This window comes from Leptodactylus fuscus, chromosome 6, assembly GCF_031893055.1.
Source record: "Leptodactylus fuscus isolate aLepFus1 chromosome 6, aLepFus1.hap2, whole genome shotgun sequence".
NCBI lineage: Eukaryota > Metazoa > Chordata > Amphibia > Anura > Leptodactylidae > Leptodactylus > Leptodactylus fuscus.
In genome coordinates this window covers 120,935,445-120,958,247 of record NC_134270.1, presented here as the reverse complement: position 1 = coordinate 120,958,247, position 22,803 = coordinate 120,935,445, and the positions used below count along the sequence as shown (strand labels likewise).

General features: G+C 40.3%; 1 protein-coding gene across 2 annotated transcripts; it reads right to left on the bottom strand.

Annotated features, from left to right (window-relative positions):
- Positions 1 to 3,048: 3,048 nt before the first annotated feature.
- On the bottom strand, positions 3,049 to 22,177 carry COL1A1 (collagen type I alpha 1 chain). 2 transcript variants are annotated; one of them, XM_075278246.1, is made up of 51 exons: positions 21,969 to 22,177; positions 19,889 to 20,086; positions 19,642 to 19,658; positions 19,498 to 19,533; positions 19,018 to 19,110; positions 18,858 to 18,926; positions 18,602 to 18,646; positions 18,454 to 18,507; positions 17,753 to 17,806; positions 17,321 to 17,374; positions 17,066 to 17,119; positions 16,922 to 16,975; positions 16,792 to 16,836; positions 16,352 to 16,405; positions 16,216 to 16,260; positions 15,940 to 15,993; positions 15,577 to 15,675; positions 15,448 to 15,492; positions 15,227 to 15,325; positions 14,977 to 15,030; positions 14,783 to 14,890; positions 14,008 to 14,061; positions 13,638 to 13,736; positions 13,483 to 13,536; positions 13,287 to 13,385; positions 13,143 to 13,196; positions 12,436 to 12,489; positions 12,291 to 12,344; positions 11,924 to 11,977; positions 11,649 to 11,693; positions 11,394 to 11,492; positions 10,990 to 11,097; positions 10,676 to 10,783; positions 10,202 to 10,255; positions 10,052 to 10,105; positions 9,298 to 9,405; positions 9,150 to 9,203; positions 8,984 to 9,037; positions 8,671 to 8,832; positions 8,294 to 8,401; positions 7,909 to 8,016; positions 6,893 to 6,946; positions 6,695 to 6,802; positions 6,151 to 6,204; positions 5,949 to 6,056; positions 5,778 to 5,831; positions 5,555 to 5,662; positions 5,188 to 5,458; positions 4,879 to 5,069; positions 4,516 to 4,758; positions 3,049 to 4,340 (listed from the first exon to the last, which is right to left on the bottom strand). In XM_075278246.1, exons 1-51 carry the CDS (start codon positions 22,048 to 22,050, stop codon positions 4,194 to 4,196), a joined length of 4,335 nt encoding a protein of 1,444 aa, XP_075134347.1. In that variant the 5' UTR covers positions 22,051 to 22,177; the 3' UTR covers positions 3,049 to 4,193. The 2 variants fall into 2 exon arrangements, with proteins under 2 accessions (XP_075134347.1, XP_075134348.1); XM_075278247.1 differs by lacking the exons at positions 17,321 to 17,374; positions 17,753 to 17,806; positions 18,454 to 18,507; positions 18,602 to 18,646; positions 18,858 to 18,926 and having other exon boundaries at positions 17,066 to 17,121; positions 19,041 to 19,110.
- Positions 22,178 to 22,803: the final 626 nt, after the last annotated feature.

Sequence of the window (22,803 nt, the reverse complement as noted above, 5' to 3'; positions counted from 1 at the left end):
GTATTTCTGAGGAACGGCGTGGCGGAGACCACGTCTAAAGGTAAGAGACGAATAGCCTTTCTAAAGGCTATTCCAACGTCTTATCCACAAAAAAAAAAGTTTTAATGGTAGAATCCCTTTAACTTTTCTCCTGAAATACTATTTGTGATACTGTAGTGTGAGGGTTGACTCCATCTTTACATTCTCTATTATTGTATATTTTAACATCCTGAATTGGGAATCCTGAATCAAATATATGCCATGTGTCTCTATGTTATATGACACATGGCACTGGAAGTGGGTGCAGTGGACTAGGAACCTGCGATGGTTGTTCTTGTTCAAGTAATAAGAGTAGTGTTTCAGTTTTTCTGAACCACCGCTAGACAGTGGATGGGTCTGCTGCACCGCTCCTATTACTTGAATAGCCTGTGCCAATTCTCCATCCACCACAGCAGTTGTTTTTTTTTTTTATGTAGATTGTGAACCCTACATAGAGGGTTCATTTTTTTCCTATCGGTATGTCTTTGTAGAATGGGAGGAAATCCACGCAAACATGGGGAGAACATACAAACTCCCATTCTTGCAGATGTTGTTCCTGGTGGGATTCAAACCCAGGACTCCAGCGCTGCAAGGCTGTAGTGCTAGCCACTGAGCCATCCCATTGCCCCTGCAGCAGTTGATTTGTGTGGGGTTTGAGTGTTGAATCTCCATTGATGATATATTTACAATCTACTCTGTAGAGAGGTCATGAGCGTGAAAAATCCATTTGGAGTGAGAATACTCCTTGTTTTGAAGATAGGTTGTAACGAATATTCACCTAGATGTTCTACTACTATATAGACTGCACCATCACAGACTGGTCATGGGGGTCTGATTGCATGAAACTCCAACAGTTGCTAGAATGAAAGGGCCAAGACACTCTCTGCCACAACATCATGGGGCAGATTTATTAAGACTGCTAATAAATAAGATCACATTTTAGACAGTTCTGAAGTCAGAATACTAACTATATGGCTGCTATGAGGCATATATTTGGCTTTAGTTTAAATAAATCTGTCTAAATCCGGCGTGAATCCCATCCCCACTTTGCGCAAAATATGCCCAGCGGACACTTGCGGTTTTGGAAATCGCAGCATGTCAATTATACCTATGGAAATGCTGGAAGTTTCTCTATAGGTATAATTTTCTTTGAAAAGTGCTGCGGGAAAAACCATGATACCGCACTTTTTTCTGTGGGACGCTACGTGGGGCCTTAGGCCTCATTCACATCTGTGTTGGCATTCCGCCGGGGAGGTCGGCATGGGGACCCCCGAACGGAATACCAAACGCAATTGCAGGTGCTGTGCAATAAAAGCACACAGACCCCATAGACTATAATGGGGTCCGTGTGCTTGCTGCCAGATCTCCGCACAGAACATGCGGACCGGACAGTACTTCACAATCTACTTTCCTTTCCACATGATTCGTGGGACAGCACACGGACCCCATTATAGTCTATGGGGTCCGTATGCTTTTACTGCACAGCGCTTCCATTTTCGTTTGGTATTCCGTTCAGGGGTCCTCATGTGAACCCACCCCAGACGGAATAGCAGCGCAGATGTGAACGAGGCCTTAGCCTAAAAGATTTTGACCATACCCCCTAAAAAGCCACACTCAGTTTTTAACTTTTCTTAGGCCGTGGCACATAAAATTAATCTTTTTTTTAGTATTTCGTCTCCAAAAGCCCTAGGTGAAATATCATGTTCCATAAAATTACATGCATTTCTTTTTATCATTGTCTTATATATCACTCACAGTCATACTATTGTATGAGGAAACCCACATAGAAAACAATCTCTTTATAGATATGTGCCTTGGCTGGGTGCAACCTATGGACATGAGCATCATAAGATGCACCACACATCAAACTAGTCAGTTGGAGCAAAGAGAGGATAGTAGATGTATATACAATGTCTGACCATGATCTTCACATTTTGTAATCTTTAAAGCACATTTTAAACAAATACCTATCATTTGATCTAAATGTTATACAATCTATGCATGGTCCTTGAAAAGCTCTTCCTCCACTGCAGATATTCCCTACCTAACGGGACACATGCATGTAAAAAGGAAACTGGGGAAGCTATCTCTGAAATCCATCTATTTGACCCTTGACAATTATCTATCGGAACTGATATATATCAATCCAAGATCTATCTGATATGAAAAATGAAGGTTTTAAGTAATTGGCATGTGCTGTGAAAGTAAGTGTTTAGGTTTCATTCAGGTATAAGGTTTTCTTTGGAACTGACTTGGAACATAAGGAGCGAGGACTTAAAGGTTCTTCTTGTCTTTAGCTGATTTGAAGCCAACTAAGATGGAAACTGCATCTGAGCATGGGGTTGAGCCGATCTTGAGATTTCAGGATCGTTTTTAAAATCCAATTTTCGATCATTTTCCAGCCGATCCCGATCACGAAATGTGCTCGATCGCTAATCAGAATCCGATCTTTCCCGATCCTGATCGCTCAACCATATCGGAGCAGAAAGATTATTTATCCATGGGCCTAGAATCCACAATAGTCTTTGGTTTACTGATCAATATGTTGTGAAACCATGGGCTTTCAGCAATAGAAAACCCACATTTATTAATTTTAGTATATGGCTATGGTTTGTTATTATGTAAACCAACAGCCTTCAGGTTTGTGTTGACCAAACCTATTTTATACCCTAAGGCCTAAGCAATGAATGACTACCTCTACCTTAGGGTGGAATTTCTGTCGATACTGCTTGATGGTGCTAAAGGAAGAGAGATTAAAACCATTAGCCTGGTTGAAATTGATATTCCAGGACTGGACATGAGGATTATATGGCCTGTTTATAAAGTTTTAAAAAATGTTCCCTTTAGTGTGAACGTAACTAGTTGGCTACTTAAGACCTGTAAGCCATTTAATCCATTTAGTAACATCGATTCTTGCTTCCATACCTTCAATGACATATAGAGAAGACAACATCGCTATACTATATATACTATAGAGTGGATGGGGTAGTAGTCAACATTGGATAGAGAAGGACCACTGATCACATTGACTGTTTTGGACCATATCACATGCTTTATTTCAGCAATCAAAATAATTAAAAACATCTCAAATTATTATACAATTACAAAACAGGTACAGATCCTTTGGTTTTTTTCAGTTCAAACCCCATGGTATCACTGTCTCGTTTTGGTTTGGACAAAAAGATTGAAAATGAAGGAAGAAAAAAAGAGAACAAGAAGGAGCAATGGTGAAGACAAAGAAGACGAAGCAAAACAAGAAGGTGAGAATTACACCAATACAGACAGGACCTTATGACCTTGTGTTCACGGGAAAGGGGTTTAAAGGAAATGGTAAGGAGGGAAGAAAGTAGCACCTTTAGTTGGGGGAAGGTCGGGGATAAATATGGACAATAGATTCCTTCTATTGCTTAGCACCAAAAACTGAAGCGATTGTGGAGAAGACCATCAAAGAAGCAGTGAGACCTTAGCACCAAATGAATGGGACATAACAGTGAGGTAGTCTCAAGAAATAAAAAACACACATTAATACTCTACACTGCTCACCCTTCTAACACTGGAAGAACCATCAATATTAAAATATTTGTGGGACCTTCAGTATGACAAGGAGAAAGCTTATCATGGAGGAAGAACTTCAAGAATGATGGAGAAGAAGTGAAAGGAGACACTCACACCTAGAGGACAAAACCCAAGCCTTTCATGATTCCAAAACACTCTCCACACACCTTCAATTTTATTTTTTCATATTTATTTTTTTTGCCACCTGAACAATTGAAAAACAAAAAAACATTTTCTTTTTCTTAAAAAAGGTGCATTACATGAAATGATCTGGTTTACTCCTCTTCAACTTTAGGATCATCGATCCAACATTCTCATCATCTCAAATCCGGGGACAGTCATAATTTCCATTTTTTTTCCAGAGGGAGAATGACATCTTCGAGGTTCTGGGAAGGCCAATGTAAGCAGGGGCACAGATAATGGGAGAGGTGATAAATCTCCATCCCATGAACACAACACACACGGGCATGGTCTGTCCTTTGAGAGATGTTTTTCAAAGCATGACTATCTGTTTTTTTCGTGTAATGCTTACGGAAACAAGAAAAGTTTTAGAGATGAGAGGAACATCAATTTCAAGTCCGCATGAAATATTCTCCTGTCCTGGTATTTCTGTTTTGTTTTTACACGAAGCAGACTGGTCCGATCTCAATTCCGAATTCCTGGTCTGCAGCTCCAATATCCATGGGTGCAACATCAGTAATGGGCAGGCGTGATGTCTTTGATGTCTTGTATTCAATAACGGTCTTTTCCCATTGTCCTGTGTGTTGCTGTAGAAGAAATGAGTATCATTAGTATCTTACTTTCACATAACATACCAGAATTCTCAAGTGGAGCTTTGTGTAGTGCAAGGTACTAGTATGGTGTAAGTAGTAGAAAATATCAACTAAGAAATATTCTAACATTGTTGGCACTAAGATTCTCATATTTAAGACCTTTACTTACCGTGCAACCATCCTCTGTGACACTGTATGTGAAGCGGCTGTTGCCCTCTGCTCTGATCTCAATTTCGTTGGAGCCTTGGAGGAGCAGGGCCTTCTTCAGGTTGCCAGTTTCTTGGTCCATGTAAGCCACGCTGTTCTTGCAGTGGTAGGTGATGTTCTGGGAAGCTTCAGTGGCCATGAGGCGGAGGAAGGTAAGTTGGATGGCAACATCAGCTGGGTCAGATCCCTCACTGCCATATTCGAACTATGAGTAGGAAAGATATATAGTGTTATTATGCTGCCTATCTAGGCTGTGATAAGATCAGGACAGATTTTATAGGCCTTAGAACTTTTTTCTATTTATTTGTATTATGCTCCTGCTTACCTGGAATCCTTCACTCATTGTCTCTCCGAACCAGACATGTTTCTTCTCACGTGGGTTCTTGCTAGTGTACCAGTTCTTCTGTGGAATTGTGGGTTGAGAGGGATACACGCAGGTCTCTCCAGTCTCCATGTTGCAGAAGACCTTGATGGCATCAAGAGTGCAGCCTTGGTTGGGGTCAATCCAGTATTCACCTGTATAAGAAAAAGAGGAATACCAATATGAAGTAAGGTCATCAAGGAAAATATTTCTCTCATAATATATTTATGAGAGGGATCAAGAAGCATCAGTATTTTCGATTGCCAGTCTTACCGCTCTTCCAGTCAGAGTGGCACATCTTCAGGTCACGGCAAGTGCGAGCTGGGTTCTTTCTGGTACCCTCGGGACTGCGGATGTTCTCAATCTGTTTGCTCAAGCTCTTGAGGGTGGTGTCTACCTCCAGATCACGGTCACGCATGACATTGGCATCATCAGCACGGTAGTGGTGTGATTTCTCCTGAGGTGGCTGGGGCATGAAGCTGAAGTCAAATCCACCACTTGGGGGACCAGGAGGACCTGGGGGACCAGGAGGTCCAGGGGGACCCTAGAATATTTTCCAAAGTAAAATAAATTATTCAAGGCTGAATTATACCACCACCACCATAATTTTACTATAATTTAGGGAAATAAGTATACTCACAGCAGGACCAACATCACCATTACGACCACGTGGACCAGGGGGACCAACGGGACCGGGCAGACCATTAGCTCCATCTTTACCGGGGTTACCAGAAGATCCAGGTGGACCCTACATTTTATAAGTCACACAGTTAATCATTTGAAAGTTGGAAGTAGCTATCATATCTTACCAGCACATGTTATACTTTCTGTGCTGATGGGAAGTACAGGAAAATAATACTTACTCTTGGACCAGCAGGACCAGAAGCGCCAGATGGACCTTGTTCACCAGAGTGACCCTACAACAGAGATGGGTTATTTCTATATGGAACTCAAGTTTCAAGGTTCAAGATCTGGAAACAAACTCCTCATAAGATGTATCATCTCTATATGATTCATTGACCACTGATACTTACAGGGGGACCAGGTGGTCCGGGAAGACCGTTGAATCCTCTGTGTCCCTTCATGCCTCTCTCTCCTTGTTCACCAGCCTCACCCTTGTCTCCACGTGGGCCAGCAGGACCCTAAAATAGAAAATATATGGGGAATTATACAAATGTATATGGTATAAAGAATGGCACAAAATAAAGGCTACTGGAGAAAAAAAGGATTACTTACAGCGGGACCACGAACACCAGAAGGACCAGCGGGACCAGCAGGGCCAGCAGGACCCTAAGAAAGAAAATGAGCAAGTAATAATGGATGTATTAAGGCAATCAGCATCATCAAAGCTGGATGACATCAAACATTATACCTTCAGTCTGGTTAGTAATCTGTGTGACATCCTATAAGAGTAGTGTTGCTTAACTTTGTGGATTGAAATTGTCCAAAATCAAATTAATGGAGTTAAACTGAATGGATTGCAGGTGCAACATGACTATTAGACTGAAGGATAAATAGTGATAAGAGGGGAGCAATATGTTACACATATGCAAAGTGAACTGCATTGCACCTACCATGTGCTATTTATAATTCTGGGACCCTGTTAAGGTGAGAGTTTGGTATTTGGGCCCCCTCAGGTATCAGACTAAAATGTGTATGACTGTGTCAGCAGAACAATGTTTCCCAAGCTGCTCAACACTGTTCATTCATGAACCTACTTCTATCTAATATGTCTACCTTTAATTTGTTGAGTTTAGGTTGCAATAAAGGGCATACTCACAGTCTCACCACGATCGCCACTCTTTCCAGCAGGGCCAGCTGGGCCAGGGGCACCAGGTGCTCCAGGAGCGCCAGGAGGACCAGCAGGTCCACTCTCACCACGATCACCCTATAAAGGAAGAAATCATTAGGTTATGGCACTTTTTTTTTATTTTACTGAGTCAATTGAGCCAAATATTACTATACTGGTTTTATTTACCTTGGGTCCAGCAGCTCCATCACGACCTGGGGATCCTTCAGCACCAGGAGAGCCCTATATGAGAAGAACAAATGATATGTTAGGACCACTTGCCTCAAATTCTAAAATTGTGCAAGTATGCTTATAAGAAATTCTGGTTCTTGATATAATCTTCCTTTGAAAAATGGAAGGTTTTGTGGATCTTATCAACTACCCTGGTCATAGATGTGTTATGGAAGGTTGCACATTTTTACTACCAAAATTGAACCTTTGTTATGTATATTGACCAGACCAGGCTGGGCATTGTTAAACAGGGTGAATATGTGGTAATAACAAGTGTCCAACTATTTCCAATCTATATAACTCCAGGCAGAAATTTACTTATGGAAAGAGTATTCATTTGAGAAACTCTTATAGGGGTTGCACCAGGATAGGAACTTTCGTCTGCTTTTTTCCCAGAAACAGCACCACATATGCCAGTATGTTTTGTCTCGTATTGGAGTTCACCTCCACTGAAGAAAGGAGACATGAATTTCTAACCCATTGAAAAAGGTTTTCCCATAAAGAACATTTGTCACCAATCCATAGGAAAGGAGATAAATTAGTGGTCACAGGAGGGCCCATTGTTATGATCCCCACCGATCACTTGAATGTAGGTTCATAAGCTTTGGTTCCTCTACTGCTCTATTCAATGTCTATGGGGCTGATGGAACAAGCCAAGTACAGTATTCACAGACATTGGAGGGGGGCTCAGAGAAAATGGGTAATTCAGGAACCCCATCTAGTGACCAGTGGGGTCTCATCAGTGGACCCCAAAAGTCAGACCTTTATCACTATGATTAAAGGCCCTGAGCTGGCCAGAAGTGCAAACCTTCATTTTAGTTGAAGCTTACAGGTAAAGATAAAGACACATTTTTATTTGAATCCCTATCTTTTTCTTAGTTTCCCTAGACATTTATCACCTACCCTGTGGATAGATGACAAATGCCCTCTGTGGAACAACCTCTTTGAATTCTCTAACATTATAGAATTCTTACCTCACGACCGGGTTCGCCAGGAGGTCCAGCTAAGCCTGGTGGGCCAGAAGGACCTGGGGGACCACGTTCACCACTTGGACCACCTGGGCCTTGTTTGCCGGGTTCACCCTTAAAGATAAGGTAGAGGAAAGCAATTGAAATTAAATATTATTACATGATTGTCAGTGAAGTGTATGTGTTGGTATCAATTTAATACTGGTGACTGGTGTGAGGAGTATAGAATAGTATTTACAAGTATTCTATCATTAGAGTAACTTTAAAGTAATGTAATTTACTGCATTTATTATGTTCAACGAGTCACTTACTGCCACATTGTGGCCTATGAAGAAATGGAAATTTTTTAAAACTATTGATGTGTATCAATTTACATCAATGTAATACTCACAGTAGGTCCGGGAAGACCAGGGAAACCTCTTTCTCCTCTCTGTCCTGGAAGACCAACTGTACCACGGGTTCCAGCAATACCTTGAGGTCCGGGAATACCAGGGGGACCCTAAAAAGTCAGATGAGGTTTAGAAATGGAAATTGAACAAAGCCTCCAGAGTAAAGCAACCACTATACATTTCTCAAATACTGTATATCGTTAATCCTTATGAGCTTGCCATAATGGATAGTAGGATACTTAATGGAGGAGCACTGTAGGTACAGTACACCTTAGGCCAAAAGCCTGTAGTAGATTCTGGGTTTCCATGAAGGCTTTCATTTTCGTTACATCAAAAATAAGGGTTACATGTATGTATGCATGATTAAACAGGTACTTACAGTTGGGCCATCGCTACCAGGAGAACCTTTCTCGCCAGATGGTCCGGGAGGTCCAGCAGCACCAGGTTCACCAGGACGTCCAGCAGGGCCAGTCTCACCACGGGGTCCTTTTTGTCCTTCCTTTCCAGCAGGGCCAGATGGGCCTGGAGGTCCAGCATTTCCCTAAAGATGAAAAAGTAAATTTTAATGATGTCCATTCCTTTTGTTTGTATCACCTATGCTATAGTATACTTATATATGAAGTCTATAAGTATAAATAACAATGATGAATCCATATGTAGTTATTATATGTGAGTAGAACCATGGTACTTACAGATGGGCCAGGGGGTCCAACACGTCCAGCAGCACCAGGGAAACCAGTTGCACCCTACAAATGGCAAAGACACAGATTAGGAAACCCTAACACAAAATTAGAGTTTTACAGATGAAGCAGTCCTTGAATCAAAAGGACTATTATCATTGGATGTACTCATACTCACAGGAGGACCAGCAGCACCACGAGCACCTTTGGGACCAGGAGCACCAATTGCACCCTAAATAAAGCAACAAAGACATATTGGCTTTAATTTCTAGATATTAAAAATAATAATACATTTTTTTTAATTTGATCGATAAATAAAAACTTACAGCAGGGCCAGGGGCACCAGTGGGACCAGCAGGGCCTGGAGCACCAGCATCACCTTTGGGACCAGTATCACCAGATTCTCCCTTGGCACCAGGTTGACCATCAGCACCCTAAAGAGAGAAGTATGCAGGTAAGTATAACTACTAATGTCTCATTGGTGTGACTTGGTTGGTAAAGATGAGTTAGTCCAAATTACTAATATTGGGTTCGCATTTGTGTATTAGGATCAACGGAAGGAAGAATTGTGAAAAGTAATGTATAACTTTTATTGATATGTATTAAAATTGAAATATTGAGTTGACTAAAGTTATGGTGGTCCATGGTAGAGGGATGGATGGCATTAAGTGCATCTATACAGAGAAGCTGTCTGTCCCCTTGACACATATGTATAAAGCAAAGGGATATTTTATTTGGATTATATATCTCAAACCATCAAAGGAATAATGAGATATCAATTAACACAGAATATTAATGCAGGTTCATTACTTGAGCAGCATCTGCTTTACCAGAATATCCTCAAATAATATGTGCTGACCTGCTACATGTAATGATAATATAGAGTTCACTAAATTTACTAAGCATCAATTCTGTTGAAAGGTCAACATTTTAGGCCATGATAGTTGCATAATAGTATTGGTCTGCACAAATTTTTAGGTCTTTTGGCAGTTCACAAAATAAGTAGATAATGTTGGGCTTCTCTGTGTAAAAGTGGTCCAGTCATCTGGACTATGTAAAAGGACCCTAAAGAATACTCACAGGAGGTCCAGCAAATCCAGCAGGGCCAGGAGGACCAGGCTCACCACGCTCACCCTATAAAGAGAAATGAGAACCCCATTGTCATAAGATATTTCATAAAGATTGTGCTAGAGATTGTGGTGGTCAAGTGATTTTATAGAAGATACTTACGGGAGCACCACGGGCACCAGTGGGGCCAGCAGGGCCAGCTGGGCCAGCTTCACCCTGTAGAAAAGAATAATCGGTTATTATCAGTGGTAAATATTAGAATGGTATAAGCATGACAACATAGAGGACAGTTGAGGTTGCTCATGCAAAATAAGTTATGTCTGGTGTAAGGCAATTTTTTTGTATTTCGCTTTGTAGATATTTCAGATCATGCAAATGCTCAGATTTTGTTTCTATAACTTAGTGACACTGGGGATCAACTTTTTATTGTGTAAATATAATATCTGCTCCTTGGGAAAATGCTATATAGCCAAATCTTGTAAGATTTCTATGGGTCTTCCTCTCAAAGATGACCAGTATGCATAATATATAGTACAACTGAAAATTTGTCACTGGACAGCTGGTGTGGATAAGGAGGGTGGTATTCTAAAAGAGGTGATTTTTGGATAGGTATTACTTTAGTTAAAATCTACTTACTTTGTCACCAGGAGCACCAGATGGGCCAGGTGGACCAATTGGGCCAGTCAGACCTCTAACGCCATCTTTACCAGGGGCACCATCGCTTCCTTTAGGTCCTTGATCACCCTGGAAGAAGGAATTTTCAGAATTAAGGATTGAGAAATAGAGTATAATGTAAAATATTATAGTAAGAAATGAAACTGGAGGCTCATAGATGAAAAACAATATAGGACATGGAGTAGTAGAAGGAATAATGGTTGAAGACCTGATTAGATCCCCAAATACATTATTCAGATATTAGTGAAGTCGTGAAATCATGGTTTGGCACTTACTCTGTCACCCTTGGCACCAGGCAGGCCAGCAGCACCACGCTCACCGGGCATTCCTTGAAGACCAGGAGGTCCTTGACCACCAGGGGCACCTGGAGCACCAGCTTCACCCTATTGTAAGAAAACCATGAGAAACTAGGTAAAGTAGTTCTCAATATGACAACCCTTTAAAACCAAGTAAAACTGGGATCTGAGAACACATAATGATTCTAAATTAGTCCACACTATCTGGGTGAAATTGTAATATTAACATTGTGGCTCTTTATCTGTTTTGACTAACTTAAATTCATTTTCTAAAATGTATAGCTATCAGTCTGTAAAGTTTAGCTACTGCCAAACCGTCTACAGCAGGCCTCTAAGGATACAATTCTCCCCCTCTGATTGTGGTCATGGGATGGTAAACTCACCTTAGCACCATCGTTACCAGGAGCACCATTAGAACCACGGGCTCCCTGAGGGCCGGGAGGACCTTGGGCACCGCGTTCACCAGGGAAACCTCTTTCACCCTAGATGAGATAAAAGTAATAAGTATGGTCAAATTTAATATCAAGTCATCATGACAGACCAACTTAGTGGGTGCTATCATTAATGACTAGGTAGCAAAATGCTTCCTACTGGACAATACTAAATAAAAGGTGTATGTATAAATGCATAATACTTACTCTTGGGCCACCAGGACCAGGAGGACCAACATCACCAGGAACACCCTATCATGAAAAAGATAAATATTGTTATCATAAAATCCACAGAGTGACTATAAATTTAAGGTATAAGCCAAAATGTTCATTAGTAAAATTATATTTTATGGGGGACATTGAGCATTGTCTAGAACAGTAGATACTAGATATGGTATGTGCTATAAGATGCCATATTGGTTATCTCCATTATATGTAGTCAAAACAGCTACATAAATTTAATTTAACCTATATATCCTCACCTGTTCACCGGGTTTGCCACTCTCACCGGGAGCACCTGGAGATCCGGGAAGACCCTATAAAATTGAAAATAATGTTGAAATATTGTGTTTCTTGTGAATGGCTGTAGTAGTCAGGTGAGTAGTACAGCATAGTTATACTAGTTGAATATTAATTTCCAGTACTATTGCTCCTTTGAATTAGGATGGATGTGTGATACTGCCATCATATCATGACAACTGAAAGTGGTCAAGACATCATAACCTTCATCACAAAAATGAAATAAAGTTCCATGTATGTTCTTGTGTAAAGATGAAAATCAATAGGCATAGATTCCAAGACTGGAAATTAAGAACAGCTAGCAGCTATGCTCTATATAAAATGGCTTACTTGGAATCCAGGGCCACCAGCGGGACCTTGTTCTCCTCTCTCACCAGCAGGGCCCTAGAAAAGAACACAAGCATTGGTTACATCTGTTGGAAAACCAATACTCAATGAGTAGTAATGGACAATGGTGAGAAATGATTCTACTTACAGCAGGGCCTGGGGGACCTTGAGCACCAGCTTCACCATCTTTGCCAGCGGCACCCTAAAAAAGGAAGGACAAATCATTATAAACAAAGCTTAGCCATTGCTAATAACCTAATCTTCAGAAAACTACTTTCTAGGATTGGACTGTGCCCTAAGTTATGCCATTGATATATGGTGTATGTACCTATTAGTAACTTTCAATATATACAGATTTTCATGCGCACTTGGGTTCATATTCTGCACTGATGTCTATTTAGCATTTATATAAAAGCCATGTCCCATTCATGAGAATGAGGTTTCTACAACCTTGTTAAAAGGCATTTGATATTCTCTGCAATGGATTTTTTGATGCTACATGATAAAAATCTGCCACAGGCCAAAATGTGGCCTGTCCTTGTGCAGATCGGCATTAGGGGAAACACAGATTCACAGCAAATCCATAGCAGAAATCGGAGGTTCAATTATGGAAAATACATGTTGGATTTAAATCCAATGTATGAATATTCCCTTACTGGAGATTGATAAAGAAACAAGTGAATGTAGCGCCCATAGATATAGTAGTAGCCAAAAGCTTATATATATTATATAGCTGGTATAGATATCTATATTTGGTATTAGAATGCGCCATTTCTATGCTTGACTATTCAGTATGGTGAGGTTCTAGGACATATTCAGAATGCCTAGTGTAGGAAAGGCATTTCAGATACTTACAACTGCACCAGGGGGACCAGCAACTCCTCTCTCACCAGGCTTTCCGGGCTCACCCTATGGAAATAACAAAAAGATATTTGTTATAAGATATATAAGATATATTATGTTATACATTATATTGAAAGATTAAAAAAAATCACTTACAGCAGCGCCTTTAGGTCCAGGGAATCCCATTACTCCAGATTGGCCTCTAGCACCAGGTGGGCCAGGGGGTCCAGGGCGGCCATCTTGACCAGGGGCACCCTATATTATGGCATGGGAAAAAAACAGGTTAGATTACAAAGTCAGTCAGGTACACCTAGGATAGATAAAATGATGGAAGGTAAGGAAGACAACTTACAGCGGGGCCAGTCTTTCCATCAGGGCCAGGGCTACCAGGGCTACCAGTCAGACCCTTAAAAGGAAGAATAGAAAGAAACAAGCTTAAATTGTATTCTACAAGCAAACTGCAATCTTAATATTAGTTAGTTAGGCTTCTTTGGTAAAATTTCTTACCTTAGCACCGGGAAGACCAGGCTCACCAGGGCGACCAGATTCACCAGGAGATCCTTTGGGACCAGCAGGGCCAACGGGACCACGTTCACCAGGGGGACCCTAAGATGAGGCAACAATAAATGCTTAGATAAATAAAATATTACAAGTTTTAAGTCAGAGTCTTGGAGGTGGTCATACCACTAGGGGTAAAATGTCATGTCTACAACAAGTGGTAATATTGTATACACATATACAGTGTAAAAGAGTAGTAGATCAAATAGTCATTCGTCATTGGTCTTACATTTGGGGCATGGGACATTCAATGAAGCTAACTTTCTGTGTCAACTTCACAAAATGTCCCAATTAAGTTGTCTAGGCGCAGAAGTCTCACCTTGGGTCCAGAAGCACCATCAGCACCAGGGAAACCACGGCTACCAGGGGCACCCTATTAAGGAAAGAGACTTGGTCAAACACATATTTCTTATAAGATAGACATATAATAGTAAGACTGATGAAAGGACAAGAAAATTCTAATGTTAGGGCCTGTGTCTTGCACACCAGTGCCCAAGATCCACCAATATGTTAAGCCAAGCTTATATTCTCTGATTCCATAAAGTGAAATTAACAAAATGGCTATCATCATATTTTGAAAGTATGGATTACCCTATGGAGGTGGCCATTTTGTGGGCTGGGTCAAAATTTGCAATCTAAAGTAGTCATTCAATGTAACAGGAAGTAGTGACTTGCAACTGATGCAACAGACTAGTGTGACCTGCATCTGAAATGACTTCCCCTGGACTGACCAGTATTCTTGGACTTCCCTTAACTAAAGGTCTGGGAAATGTTTCTTGATAGATACTGGGAAATTGACCTGGAAATATGCTATTTCTTTGAGAAGTTCAATTTATACACTAAGCATTTATATTTATTGAGCTATATACAAAACTTTCTAGTGTTCATTCAGAATGAGATTTCATGGTGGACATGTTTCAGTCAGATACTATTTTTGTAGGCCTTACTCATTACAGAGCATCTGTAATGTACATGAATATATATAAGATGGGCGAGGGAAAATAATTTGAATATATTGGTCATATTGACATTTTCCCCATGAAGATTCTGACAATGTGGTGAAATTGGCATGGGAGACATTTTGGGTCACTTACACGTTCACCAGCAGGTCCGGGAGGTCCAGATGGTCCAGGTTCTCCACGGGATCCTCTCTTTCCTTCTTCACCAGGGGGACCAGGGGGGCCTTGAACACCAGCGGGACCCTGAATAAGATTACAAAGGTAAGTATAAGTATTTTGGTTCCACCATGAAGAGATCAGTTTAAAATGAAACTCCAGAAGATACTTACAGGTTCTCCTTTAGCACCGGGTTCACCCTTGTTTCCAGGGGTACCGGGTTCACCCTAGGGTAGAAATAATATAATATTTTATTCCATGTTCAACACAATCAACCTAGTCCTTCTACTATGCAGAGTTAGTGGTCATTGACCTACTAATACTAACATGTAATCATCCATAGACAATCATAGTGATTGTCTATGTGTATACAATTTAGTTTTTCAGGCCAAAAAGATAATAAATTGTTAAGATTATACTTACATTGTTACCTTTAGGACCAGGAGCACCACCAGGGCCCTGAGGTCCGGGAGCACCACGGGCACCAGGGAAACCAGGAGCGCCAGCAATACCAGGAGCACCCTATATTAATGAAAGAGAGGGATTAATGTATGAGTGGACAATATAACATAACTGGATGTTGGTTTGTACTGCTGTTTACAGATTGTGGTGAACAGCAAAAGAAGATCATCATGGATACTTACAGTGGCACCCTTGGCACCAGGTTGACCATCAGTACCGGGGTTTCCCTAAAATAAAGAAGACACCAGTCAATGATTTTGTCCAGATGATGATTCCAGAATCTTGTATATAAAGATGCCAAGGGCACTTACACTTGGGCCAGCAGCACCAGCTGGGCCAGGAGCACCAGGTTCACCACGAGCACCTTGAGGACCATCGGAACCACGGGATCCTTGGGGACCAGCATCACCCTGTGTGTTAAAGAATATAGGTCACCATGGAGAATAATATGTGTCATCTAGTCTTTTGATATGTACTTTATATGACCAGAGGTGTGCCCACCTGGCATATAATGAACATAATCATAGTTGGGTATGGAGGGTGCACCCAACTTTGCTTCATTTCAAGTTGTATATTGTTGAGTTCCATAAGTATTATCTACATTACATATCTACAACTACTTTATAAACCATGGATTAAAATTTGAGAATATCTGCAGGTGTATGATGTATTACCTTGGGTCCAACACCACCAGGGAATCCAGGAGGTCCACTTGGGCCAGTGGGGCCCTGAAATAATGGAAAATAAAATTGGTAAGGCACAATAAAAAAAAAAAAGGCTTCAATTCAAAGTTCTGAAAATGTACAATAATGCTAGTTACTAAGGCCCAGTCCTGAGAATTAGTTACTGTACCAGGACAGGTGCATACAGTTCATCTACCATGATATTTGCAAAAATTATGACCATCCTAGATTTTTTTTGTATCTGTATATTAATCCAAGAATACTTACAGGGGGACCAGCAGCACCAGGAGAACCATCATTACCACGAGCACCCTACAGAAAAGAAGGAAATGGTTACCATTACTACCTCTTGATTGAATTATTTTTCAGTAAGGTTTTGGAGGTAAAGAACCAAAATACTTACAGCAGGGCCAGGGGGTCCAGGGCGACCTCTCTCACCAGGGAGACCACGAGGACCCTAAATAAGAAGGCAAGGTTAAAATCCTACATTGAAAGTATTACAAAATTGCCTACACACTAAACCCTACATAATCTGATGTTACCCTGGTCATTTAGGTTTAGTTCCATCATTGTCACTAAATATAGTTTGCTTTATATGGATTTTGTACATAAGAGCAACCATATTAAATGGTTTGAGGCCTAGTGAGGCCACCATCACTAAGGGCCTACTCACTTGTGTTCTATCCATAAACAGAAGTGAATTATATAACAAAGATATACTAGTATTATATATATAGCTATTTAGATAACTGAACCAAATTTGTGTTGTTTTCCTGATCTAAATTGTATTGCCCTGGCAACCTTAATCACATCAATTTCCCAATTTCCAAAATTATTACTCACCGCTTGTCCAGGAGCACCATTCTCACCAGGGGCACCAGGTTCTCCCTAAAATAGATAAAGAGTAGCACATTTAGGCACCATATTTAAAAAATTGGCAATTACCTATGCTGCTATATAGGCCCAAACTTACCTTGGGACCAGCAGGACCAGTATCACCCTTGGCACCATCAAGACCGTTGAAACCCTATGTATGGATAAGAAGAATGATATGAGATTTTGCACCATTTTTGGAGGATAATTAAACATATAAATGATGCTTTGATGCCAAACTCACTCTGTGTCCCTTCATTCCTGGAAGACCAGCAGTTCCTGGAAGACCACGGGCACCCTAAAATCAAATTGGGATATTGTTAGGTAAAGAAGTAGATCCATAACCAATGACATTAGGATAATGACTACAAAGTAGCACAATATGACTTTATGGTAAGGACACAATTTTTGTGTCTTCATAGGAATTATTGTGAGAACATGAAAGAACATATCTTAGATGTGTTATGTGCTTATGTTACTATTGATAATATATTCTTACCTGTGGGCCTGGGGCTCCACGTTCACCAGGGCGGCCAGGTTTGCCAGCTTCACCCTATTGGAAAACAAAACACATTATGGATTAAGGAAATCAAAATTTTACTGGTGGATACAAATTCTTGTCCATTTTTGGGTATATACAACATGTACTGTAATACCCAAGGCCTCTTCTTAATTGTTAACTGTTGATATTTAGAATATTCTAGGCAAATATAACATTGTGTTAGTATGTTAAGCGGCTGAAGGATTTTTGTTGGCCTCAGCTTTCTTTACAGCAGGTTCTTCAAGCACAGGCTACAATAACCCTAATAAGGAGTTTAATTTAATTTGAACATATTCTGTTGGTGCTAAATATTATGTGCCCTACCCCTATACTTGGGCTTCCAATCGGTCACAAGTAAAATAAATTGCTTATTTGGTGGCTAATACTTACATCTTCACCATTCTTTCCTGGGGGTCCTGGGGGTCCACGGGGTCCCATAGCACCCTAAAAGAGAGGATTCATTAAGACAAATATTTTTGGGAACAATTCTTATAATAAAGAAATAGTGATACAGGTGGCTGTACAGTCAATCTTATTTGTATTATAACCAGGTCATGGCACCCCATGATCCTCTATATCATCTTGTAGTCCACCTGATACCATGTTCTGGGTTTTTACACATTGTGTTTGGCAGGTTGTCTATGACAAGATGGCTTTCATTTTAAAAATTCAATCCCAATGTATATGAAAATGCAGATAAAATCCAAAAGTACATATAGGGTTTGGAATTACTTCAGTACAACCAATGATTGCTGAAGTTGGGAGGACTACAACTCTACTCATCAGGCCGAAGGCCTAAATAGCAACCAGTTACTTGCTTACTGCAATATTGCATAAAATTGTGAACAAAATATGATACATAACTCATAAAGGCTGTAGCCATATTGTAGGTTTCTTCTTCCCATGTACACCAGTACACCATATCACTACATCCATAGATATTGGCCATGAAAGAAATTGGCTTTCAACATTGTCTGAGGCCTAATGCATGATGTAAATAGGATGTAGCTGAAAATGGCCTTTTCCAATCAATTTTACAAGTTTTGCTTCAGAAATTTAGCCCCAAATCTAAATGGTGAAAAGATACTTACAGCGGCACCAGGTTCACCGGGTTCACCAGGGGGTCCTTGGAAACCTTGAGGTCCCTGAGAAAGTATAAGTGGAGCAAAGTTAGATGACTTTTACTATGTGGTATAAGGTTTACTAGAAATGTGTGGTCCAGAAACTAAAGATACTTACAGGAGATCCAGAAGGGCCAGGGGGACCACGAGGACCCATTGGACCCTAAAATAAATGAAAGAGAAGTCAAGTTAAGTTTAGCTCTTCTTAAATTCCACAACCTTTACTAGTGAATTTCTCCATAGCTATATGCTACACAGCTTTGAAGCTACCTATAATTTGATATAATATGATGTGGCCATGTCATTCCTTTCTTCCATAACTTTCATGTCTCACTGCCATATCAACTAAGAAATTCAATCAGGTGGCTTCTTACCATTGGGCCGGGCATGGAGACACCAGCAGATTTTTCATCATAACCATAAGACATTTGAGGAGCAAAGTTCTGTAGAGGAGAAAAAAGATAGCTTAGTTAGACATGAACATTGGTCTGCACTAATGGTGGTAAAACATGAATGAGCAGGTGGAGCACTTACTCCGCCAAGGCCGGGTGGACCAGGTGGGCCTGGGGGTCCCTGTTGTCCAGGTTGTCCAGGAATACCATCTCTGCCAGGTGGGCCAGGTGGTCCCTTTGGAAAAATATAAAAATTCCCAATTACTGGAAGGTAATTATATATCCCACAGAGCAAGACTCTCTACACACAAGAGCTGTGAAGTCTATGCTTATAGGTAGTATCCCATAAAGTATGGAATGTCTTAGGGTACAAGTCTGGACAGAAAGAAATAACTGCTGGAAATTCTGAACTGTGCACTTGGGTTATCTAAAAAAAAAAAAAAATGGATTCTCTAAGGGCAAAGTTCAGATTCCCGAAGGTAGGGACCTGCTAAAAGGGCAAGGCTCCTGATCCTTCACATGAAGGTCATCAACTTAATACATACGTCAGTTGGTTTCTATGGAAGGCTGCAAGATATTGCTAACTATATTTTGATATGTAGGCCTAAACTATGAAACTTACCCTCTCTCCTTGTGGGCCGCTCTCTCCCTGGGGACCCTGCGTGAAGATAAGGATGTAAAGTTGAGTAAAAAGATGCAAATACAAATCAAAACTAGAGAATACACAAAAGATGATACATTAGATGTTCTCAAAATCACAACTCACCTCAACTTGAGATGGGACTGTAGGGAAGAAAGAAAGAGAGGGTTAAGCTACTATTTTTTTGGGTAAAAGACTCAACATACATTCAAGCTGGTGATATAATATGGTTATAATATGATATGTTGCTTTTGTATTAAAATCAGAATAACATATTATGTTGTAAATTCTACTGTTCCTTATGGCCTACGAGGGCCATCACCACTGTTAAAAATGCATTGACATAGAAATGAAGTTTGCTCTTGATGCTTACAGTCAGCGTCAGGGCAGATTGCACAACATTCTCCAAATGGGATTTCTGGGTTGTCGCATGGTGTTTCTGATTCTTCACAGATCACTTCATCGCAAAGTACGTTTCCGTTGTCGCATACGCAGATCTGGCAGGGTTCTGGTTTCCATACGTCTCTGTCTCCATACCTAGTACCTTGATAGGTGCATTCAGAATAGCTGGCTGCAAGGACAAAATGCAAAGGGTTCCTTAGATCACTTATTATCAATTTTAGATATTGCACAAAGCTTGGAAAATATAAGTGGTGCACTACTACAATCTAATGTCAGTATGGATTCCCACCTGTGAAGAAGCAATCATGATAAGGAAACTTTACATTAAACTGCAAGGACTACGTGGAACGGGTTAAAGTACAGGGGGCACAGCTGGTTTTTTTCAATAACATCTGCTTTAAAAGCAAGAAACAGAAGAAAAAAACCATCATCTGGTTCCCATCAACCAGGCTCAGTGACAAGGGAGGTCGCTGCCAAAAATACTAAGAGTGGGAGGAGGAAGGAGAACAAAATATTTGGAAGAGATCTGAGTTTTCCAGGCTAGGGTCTCTTCCAAACCAATGTGCATCATAACTGCTCTGGATCCATGAGGGACAAAAGAGGGGGAATAATGTTTCGCTGAGGGCAGAGGGAGAAGAAGGAGGAGGAGGAGGAATAATGGAATCTGAGAAGGTGAAAATGTTCTGGGTGGGAGTAGAGGCTGGCGGTGAGATCCTGGCCTGGAGGCGGAACCGGTGGCCTACAAGCAGATGGGGATGTACAGGATGAGGCATGTTCATGTACAAGTGGAATGTTAATAGAGGGTAGAGAAGATCATTCCAACAGAACTGACATATATACATTTACTGCCTCAAGCTACAATAAACATCCTAAGATTAACATGGAAATTCAGTTCATTGTGTAAAAATATTATGTATTGTTACACAATTATTATTAATATATATATATATATATATATATATATATATATATATATATTTGAAAATACATAAAAAATAAACATAATAATGTAAAAATGTAATAATGTAAAAATCGAAAATAAAAATAACTCAAAAGCCCCGAACAAGGTGCGTTGTAAAAAGTTGCAAAACTTTTTACAAAAGCACCACACCCATTAATATCATCATTGCTATACATCCTAATGCCACTAGGTGGCAGTGATTAATTGTCGCCATGAAACACTCATAAAAATTGGAAAGAAGGGAAAATTAAGCTTTGCATATTAATCCATTTCATAGTTTCAAAACAGTAAATTAAAATGAATAAAAAAATTTGTAATAGTAATGACGTCAACACTTGTGATGTGTGTAACAAGACAAAAGGTTTAGCATCTTGCCTGCAATGTCTATAATTGCCACCAGGGGGCAGCAGTGTAGTAGCTTGGACCAGTATGTTAAGTTAGCATCCTGATGCTGGAGTTCTGAAGTTATGTCTAGACTTTTATATACTGGAAGCTGTTAACATTCCCAAATGAATCACTTCTTACCATGTTTTATTATCCATCCCCCCCCCCCCCAAAACCTGATGAGTTTAACAGATTGTAATGAAAGCCACATGCAACTTTTTACCCTCAAGCCCAATTTCCAAGCACAGCACTCAAGGCGATCATGACATAATATGTTTTCAATAACAACAATGCATTAACTCACACAGGAAAAGAGGATAAAGAAGAATCCCACCCCTCGCTTTACACTAGTCCTACCCATCCCATCCCTTTCACAGACCCTTACTGACATTTAACCCATCAGGTACATATATGCATAAAACAGAATTTCACTTCAAAATTCAGAACTTGTAAGCGACATAAGGCCACTACTGATGTTATCCTTTTGTATACGTAAGTAAGCACCGATTGCTCTGTGGGAGCTGCAGAACTACAACTCCCAGCATTGCACCAAGAACTGGAACACCTGCAGAGCAACAGGTTGCTTACACAAGATATAAAATAGTGTCTAGAATTATGAGCAATGTCATCTATGAATTTTGAGGTCCACCTATGGTGATGTAGGTGACCATGCAAGACCTAAGAAGCTAATAGAAGTTGCACTCACCATCATCTTCTCCTTGACATTTTGCTGCTAGGATTGTTGCTGCTATTACTAGCAGTAATCGTGTATCCACAAAGCTGAACATGTCTAGATATTAGACATGTAGACTCTCTGTGGTCCTGTCTAGATCTTCTTAGTTCCTAGTCATACAGGGGTAGGTTTAGTGGTATATCTCCAGTGCAGACCCCGCAGAAACTTCCTACTGTGTCTCAGCTGGTCAGGGCCCCCTTTTATATCTATCCTCCACTTTGAGAGGTGGGGTCCTGGGATCTTGCACTCTCTATCCTTTTTTTTTTTTTTTTAAGGTTGGAACATTGGTCCAGCCCTTTAACCAATACCAATCTCATGCACAGACTCCTAAGAAAAAAAAGGACTTCAAACAAAGGCAGCTCCTCCCTGTGCAGAAGCCTGAAGAGTCTTATTCTAGCTTAGTCTTTCTTAGCAGAGACAAGATACTTTGTCTTTTACACTGAACTTAATAAGTGTCTTAAATTTGGAGTTTCTGTACCTGCAATGTTACCATCTGAGCTTCTTAGCGGTGGTATCTACCTGCCCTAAACTAATTTAAGATTCTCCAACTTCTTAAGAGTCAATCTTTGCTTTCCATTGGTAATGTAAAAGTTTTTTTTGCAGCAAATCTGAGTTAGTGAAGTTGAGCTGTTTTTGTTCACTTATATATTATTATATGTATCCTAATTATGTTAGATAGTATGATATATATTAATAGCACAATATGATGTCTCCAGTTTTCATTGTACTGCATTTTATTTTCAGACAAAAGAAGTTAAATGACAAACCCAGCTCTGCTATATCTGTATACGTGGAGCTATCATTACTC